This window comes from Drosophila grimshawi, unplaced genomic scaffold (genome assembly GCF_018153295.1).
Source record: "Drosophila grimshawi isolate 15287-2541.00 unplaced genomic scaffold, ASM1815329v1 contig_44, whole genome shotgun sequence".
Classification (NCBI taxonomy): domain Eukaryota; kingdom Metazoa; phylum Arthropoda; class Insecta; order Diptera; family Drosophilidae; genus Drosophila; species Drosophila grimshawi.
The window spans coordinates 1,425,500-1,433,248 of NW_025063240.1; the positions used below are offsets into that span (position 1 = coordinate 1,425,500).

Sequence of the window (7,749 nt, forward strand, 5' to 3'; positions counted from 1 at the left end):
TGCTGACGCTCGACTAGTTTTATTTGTTTTCCTAATGTTGGAAATTGTACGTTGAGAAACATATATATGTATTTTATTTAAGCAAACAAAGGCACACATAAATTCAAATTAATTTCAAATTGAATGCTGCAATTTTAAAGCGCTTCTTTGCCAATATCGATGACGCACGCTGATTGACAGCATCGCAAGTGTTGATACACACTATCGATATAACCGAGTATTTTATCCATTACAAAATATTTATTTTTGTATATAAGCTCGATTAGTTTTATTTGTTTTGTGCGTTGAAATACTTTCATAAATGTGTAGCATTCATGCTGGAAAGGGTTCTTTTGTGTTTTTATTTAAATAGACAAACAACCTTTAGTCCTAACCATGAATTCTATTAGCTTATAATTGGACGTTGCAATTTAAATCGCTTCTCTGCGACTAGTAATTATCGGCGACTCATACTTCTTGGAAGCAGCGCAATTGTCGATCACCTATCGATATCTCCGTGACTAGTATTCATATCGATTACAGCCATCGTATCGTTATTAAAGCACAAAAAATGCATCACTCCAAAAGCAATTAAAATTACGCGACTTGCATATATAATAAACAGTAAACAGTATAAATTAGAATGCGAGCATAAAACATTACGCATTACTTTACGCTTCGTTTGATTTATTGTGTCGATATGCGTGAGAGTGTGAGTGTTGGGAAGGGTGCAATCTGCTACTGCATGTGTGTTATTTTTGACTGCCTACACTTGTCTCTCATTTTATGTGTTTATTTTAATTTTCAATGTTAGCCCGGTCGGCGTTTTATTGCTTTTAATTTTTGCGCTTGTTTTACGAGCGCATTAATATCAAGACAAACCAGCCACGGCGTAGTCCAAAAACAGTAAACTCAATTAGATAAAAGCCGTGGAGAGGGCACACTGTCAGTGCTGTAAAATTCACTTGGCTACACACACGAAAGGCGGGTCGCACCCACGAAGAGACTTACTTTTTTGGAGCGTGTTAATTTGTTTTTAATTCCTGCACTGGGCGGACTCGACTCAGAACAGGCCCAAGACAAGAGAGAAAGTTTTTGAGTCGGCTGGCCATAAATTAACGTTTAGTTACGCAACATAAAAATCTGTTGGAAACAGGCGGAGAGTGCATAAGTGTAAATGACAATGGCAACGTATTGTATACATAACCTTACTTTTTTGTAAGCTAAGTTTTAACTTTACAGTTTTGGAGCCACTAAATCCGTAATCGAGCAGGAGGCAAACATTGTTGGCCTCTGGTTATAAACACAAGCTGATTTACATCATTAGCCCCTTGCAGGCTGTCAGTGGAATCATTAGTTTTATTTAATTATCCCTTTCGATATTGATTGCTTTGTTAAAATATATTAACCCCCTTCCCCCATCTCTCTCTATGGCAATGCCACTTACGGAAAGTTCAATTAAAAGAATCATCCCAAAAATGGTTCCTCCAACTGTGATTCGGGCATCTTCGGGGGTTTACCACAAACCCAACAACAATTTATTTGATAATGAATAATGATGTTGATTTGACACTCTCCACGGCTCAACTTCAAATGGGAATCGTCACGCTTCTAAGCAGCCGATTCCAATTCCTACCCCGACTCCTTCTCCGACTCCGACTTTGACCCACAATTTCTCCCCATGATTTGGTTTTGGTTTGCTGCGTAGGCAGCTCATCTCGCTACTTGGGTAAAATTTTTGTTTTTAATTTAATTAGATTCCGACTGCTCTTTGTTGATGCAGTTGCTATCGAAATTGTACTTGTATGATCTTTTAATGGAGCATGAAATCGAGATTCTAGAACATCGTTTTCCGTACAATTTCACAGCACTGCAAAGTGGCCGCTAATGATGACTCTAATTAGCTTCTTACCAAGGTGCATGTGTGGTCAATGGCTCGCTAATTTGCCGTGACAAAGGTTTATTCATTAAATTCCGAATATTTATCCCTAAAACTCTAAGGGATCTATAGCGTCTATTGTCCGGCATTTAAATCAAACCATGTTTTCAATATAATGCATTTTTAATTGTTCAACAGAAATCACTTGAATTGAAATGCCTCTCTTCTAAATTTTTAAATTAATTTTGTGATAATTTAACAATTTCTGTTAAATATTTTTTTTATTTTTTTTTTTTGGATGTTAAATTTTAACTATTTAGGCTCAATTGCATTTTCCAGCTCTCTCCAGTAATAATATTAATTTTCTAACTCTTATTTTCTATAAGAAAAATAAATATTAAAAGTGTATTATTTTAATATAATATAAGTTCCGTTAATTATTTATTTATCGCATATTTATCCACAAAATATAAATATGCTTTATTGCAAGTTTGAGTAAGCAAAAATTTTTCAATTATTTTCCTTTGTTCGCTGCTTCTTTTCTACTATAAAACCTTAACTAGTGAAACTCTTAATTTTCTGGAAATAATTTTTAAATATAATAATTTTAATATACGTTTACAAGTGCTGTACAGAAATTATATCGAGTTCTGTCTGATCTCACACAAGTCTCCATTTGCCCAATTAAACGATTGAAAAGGTTCCCTTACAATTTTATTTACAGTTACAGATCTGGCAAATCTGAGCTTTAATTTCCATATGACGACAATTATTAATACATCAAAAGATGTTCTCGACTTTATTAAACATAGGTCAATAGAATAAAAAATACTATTGCCACCAAACTTTTCTATGGCTACTTAGTCCGTCCTAAAAATGAGGCTCAATCTCAATTTTTTTCAGAGTTTCCCAAATCCTTGTAATAAATGTTGGACTAATTTACACTTTAATTCACTCACATTTAAATATATATTAAATATTTTACATTTTTCATTTAACTGCATCATTTGAATTTTATGTATTTTAATTTGTAACTCTAATTTAAATTTACTAACACCTTTGTGTACGGTTTTTAGTCCACATAAATAAATAATTTAATTTACAACTCATTTGAAATCTAATTCATTAAAACCTGTTTAAAATAAAAAATACTTGCTAACAAGAGATAATACAAATAAAAGTGTCTTCAGATTACAAATTTTAGCTTCTAGACATATATGGCATTAATAATATTAATGTTACTTGTTGACTCTCTGTCTGTATGTCTGTCTGTCTGGGATGCATCCCAATAAGTATCTATCTCGTTTACTCACACTCGGGGAGCTTGGCTTGTTGGCATAGTCTTAACTGCATTGGCATAATTTATAAACTTGTCTGTTTCGTGTCGACATTCATCAAGTTTTTCGGTTGCTGCCAACAGCTTCATTAAAATTAGCTCATAAAATTTGCAGCAAGCTATTCTCGCTACTTGTGCAAATCTTGTTTAGTTTTCATTTATGGCTCAATGCAAAAGCTGCTCCTGTTCCCGCTCCTGCTCCTGCCACACCAGACGATGTGCAAATGTGCAACCTACACGCATCCCACTTCCGCATCTACATCCGCATCCTGACAGACGCATTTCAGCATAATTTGCTGTGACAGCTCAGCGAGCCAGGACAGCATTTCCTGGCGCTGAGCTTCCTTAATTCCACTTTACCAAATGACATCTAATATGCAAAGTTTTGCAGCCAGGAATGCGGGCAAAGCAGGCGCGTATCTTTTGATGACTTTTGTTGATTTTACACCAGCAAAATACACACACCACACACAGAGACACACACACACCACATACTTAAGATCTATGACTCGACTAGGTCTTTTGCATTTTGCACTCGTGTCTGTCTCGGCTCAAAAACAATGGCCACAACAACAGCAACACAAACAACAACAACAATTTCAAGTGGCGGGCATTTCAAAATTCATGTCGAAATGTCGGCAGAATACCCTTTATTACAAAATAGCTTTGCATGCTTTACGGCTCCAGCACAAGCCTCGTAAACTTTAATGACGCCATTTTCGAGTCGCGCAAAGTTGGCTTTTGAAATATGAATAGACCCAGAGCCAGTCAGCAGTTCTACACTCAGAAAGAAAATTGCAGTGAATTTCAAAAAATGTCCCAACTTTTAGCGTCACCTAATTCAGACATTATATTTATACAACTGAAGATTGTTTTTCCACTGTTATTCTTTTCTTAATCTCAGGTTCCATTTTTCTAAAATTTAAAAACTAATATGTTTAATTAACACGATTTTTTTTTTATTAAATATTAATGTTCCTAAGATTTTACATACACAAATATTTTAGATAGTTTATAAATGAATAAATTTTTTTTTGTATAACAAACACCATTTTTATAAATATATTCTATAGTTAAGAAACCCGAAAATCTTTCTGGAAAATATTTCTAAAAACAAATAAAGCTTTTTAGTTTTCAGGGTGATATTCATTTTACTATCCTTTTTTTTTTTTGAGTGTAGACAAGAAACACGTTTCTAATACTCGCCTTGTTAAGAGGAGATTAGTTCGATGGCGTCGTCGGCTTTTTGGGGGCCGCCAATAAAATTGGTTTATGCGATCTGCAAGTGTTCTATACAACAAGTTTTCTGGCCACTTTTCAATCGCAGTAATTGACATTGTTTGCCGTTGCTCTTGCTGTTGTCCAGGACAACGTATTCCGGGGTTGAGAATCCACACCGACAACCCGAACCCACACCAAGACCCTCTAAGCTAAGCACGCACACAAATTAAGCTCGTAAAATTTAATATTTTGCGCAAAGTTTTTGGGAGGTGAGCATTAGTAATTTATTAGTGGCCTGAGCTTATTGGAGATTATGTTCAGGCCCTTTACTATTTTGGCCGTGCATAATTTGTAAATGTTCTTAAATCTTTTGCAAAAATAAACATAAAATTTTACGGCAGTTAACATTTTATTTTTTCTGTAATAAATGATAAACATAATTTATTTGTGTACATAATAAATAAGAATAAAGTTAAATCAGAATCGACTGAAAATTCACATATTTTGTTGCATAATTTATAGAATAATAATAATAGAAATATAGAAAGGAGCCTTTAATAAATAAGATATTTTTAAATTATTAATATTATATTATGAATAAAATCTATATAATTAGGTTAGGTAATAAGAGAATTAATATTAATAATAATAAAAATAAACAATTTGATATTGGCCAGATAATAATCAAAATCGAATTAGCCAAGCAATGAATTCTAATTATAATATTTTAAGCTCATATTCATGCTTTATTTGGTTGATGTCCAATTGGTGATTGTTTTAATTCAAATTTGAAGACTGTGTGCTTTTGCTGCTACCCAAAAGAGTCAAATTCTCTGCTTTCCCACAACGAACCCCTCCTCGTTTTGTTTACCCACCCTGCCGCCTGCTAAGTGCCAATCAAAATGGGAATTTTGACAAACAAGAAAACTTTCCCAAGGCGAATTGCGTGCGGTCTACCAGCATAAAATTGCTGACGATTTCCCCCGGGTGTTAGGAATGCCTCAGGTAGAGGTGGGTAGAGGGGGGCAGGGCAAAAAGAGTTGAACAATCCATCAAACAAACAAAATGCTGCGCTTTGGATAAAAATGCATCAATAAAGCAATAACATGTCTTCAAATCAAACGATAAGGTTACCAAACAAGCCAACAAGCTTGCCAAAGATATGTTTCTTTTTTCTTTCTCTTCTTTTTTTTGGGAAAGGGTTACAAAAAAGTCACGTACAACACGCACCGTAAAGACTATTAATATTAATGGATAGATTTAACACATTGGGCGTTGCCATTTCAGAAAGCTGTCTTCCTGTCCTGTCTTTCCATTGTGACACCACTCGTTGGCTTCTCCACAAATTGACATGTGACATCATCTGACTGGAAGAGTGCGATGTGATTGATCTAAAAACTGTACCGGTTCTAAGTACACTCAAAAAATAGCCTTAAATTTTAGTACCTTAGCCTTACTTTTGGCGGCATTGGTTAATCATAAGTGTATGGTTACGGGATAACAAAATTTCAGAGTGGATGTTTTCCAAAATTTAAAAAAAAAGTTTCATTGTCAGGGTGTTTTTTTATATGTGTAAACAGAACTCTAGCTTTAGCTTTAGTGTACTTATATTATTAATAAATATTAGTATTTTCAGACATCACATATTACAAACATTTTACATAGTTTGTAAATGCGTTATTTAATTTGAAAAAACTCGGCGTCTGAGACAGATGACAGCTAAATTCCAATACCGAAGCAGAGACAGTAAATTTCACTACTTGCTTCTGAAATTTAGAAATCATTCTTGGAGTGGATGAGATTGGATAATTATAAAGTAGCAGTTACAAATAGTAATTTTCAAGCAGTAATTTTCAAACTTAACAATTTTCAATTCAAAAAGGATAATCTCCTAGTCTATATAAAGGGAATATAATTATTGTACAAATTATTATATTATTAAATTATTGTGATGCAAACGCAAATGTACATTCAAATTCCATTTGGTCGAATAACATTTTACACAGAAATTGCATTTGTATGTCTTCGTTTCAGAGTGCTTGAGAATATGCCTCTTAATCGTTCTGGGTACATTGAAAGCCAATTCACACAGATGACGCGGGAACGAACGCTCCTCGCTGTACGTGTACAGATGCATGAAAAGTTCCGATTTGGTCTTAAATCCCTCTTGGCAGTGCGAACAAATATGCGGACGTAATTTGTTTTTAGCGCAAGCATGTTTCTGCATCCGCGTTTTACTGCTGAAAGTCGCCTTGCACTGGAAGACTGTCGATTCACCGCTATGATTGGGCTTGTGTCGATTTAGGCGGGCTTGTGTGGCGAATGTTGATCGACACTGGTCACACTTGAACTGGCGAAATATTCTGCCCGTGCTGGGATTGGACTCCTCGAGACACTTGCTGGAACGGGTTGGCGCCGGGAAGTAGGTCTTACGCCTCAGCGGACGCAGCCGATATCCATGAGAGTGGACAGTTTTATCACTATGAATTGATAAGTCATCGTCATTGTTATTCAATTCGTCGTTCTTAAAATTTTTGTTTTCAATGATCATTTCAGTGCTGCCGATGTTTCTATTTCTGGGCTTGGGACTTGTATTCCTTGGAATCTGTGGAGTCGGTCTATTTTCCCCTGGTTCCGGTCCCGCTTCCGACTCATCACTAGACTCCGCTTCCTGCTCGACCATTTTGTCGCTTTCCACTGCCAACATGCAGAGCAGCTGATAGCTCTGTTGGAATCGGCGCAGGAATGTAAATGCAATTTGCGCATTCAGCCCGCATGAGATGCAGATCTTCTTAGGCAGATTATCATCGCGTTTGACCTTGAAGTCCACCAGCTCGTTGAGAATGTCTGCCAGACTGTATTGATCGTCGGGCAGTGGCCGATCCAAGAATATGTCCACCAGGCGCACTGAGCTGCTCATGCAAACACGGCAAATTTCCAAATTTACTTTTGAGCTTTGATCACTATTGGAACTGCACATTTCAATGGGAGACACGTGTTCGAGGCACGATACTATCGCATATTAATAGCACTCCCACAAGAAATCTTTTAAATTGTATTTTTTTAATTTATAAGTTTAAATAAGTTTTTAGATTTGGAAGAGAACTATCCAAAAAACGAAAAGTAAACCATAATTTTATTCACTGTTTTTATTGTATGCAGACACGGCGAATTTTCACTTTACTGATGATTGCAGAATACGCTGAGAGTGGTGAGAAGTGCACAACGCCATTTACGCTATCGATACTCATCGATAGTATCGATTAGATCACTAACCCGATATATTAAATATGAATGAATTAAACTTGTCACAAACTCCGCATCATATCTTATG

The 7,749-nt window shown here is 35.6% G+C and overlaps 1 protein-coding gene across 1 annotated transcript; it reads right to left on the reverse strand.

Annotated features, from left to right (window-relative positions):
* Nucleotides 1-6,306: 6,306 nt before the first annotated feature.
* On the reverse strand, nucleotides 6,307-7,395 carry LOC6558871 (uncharacterized zinc finger protein CG2678). Its single transcript, XM_032743503.1, has 2 exons — nucleotides 6,525-7,395; nucleotides 6,307-6,311 (listed from the first exon to the last, which is right to left on the reverse strand). Exons 1-2 carry the CDS (start codon nucleotides 7,393-7,395, stop codon nucleotides 6,307-6,309), a joined length of 876 nt encoding a protein of 291 aa, XP_032599394.1.
* Between the last annotated feature and the right edge of the window lie 354 nt (nucleotides 7,396-7,749).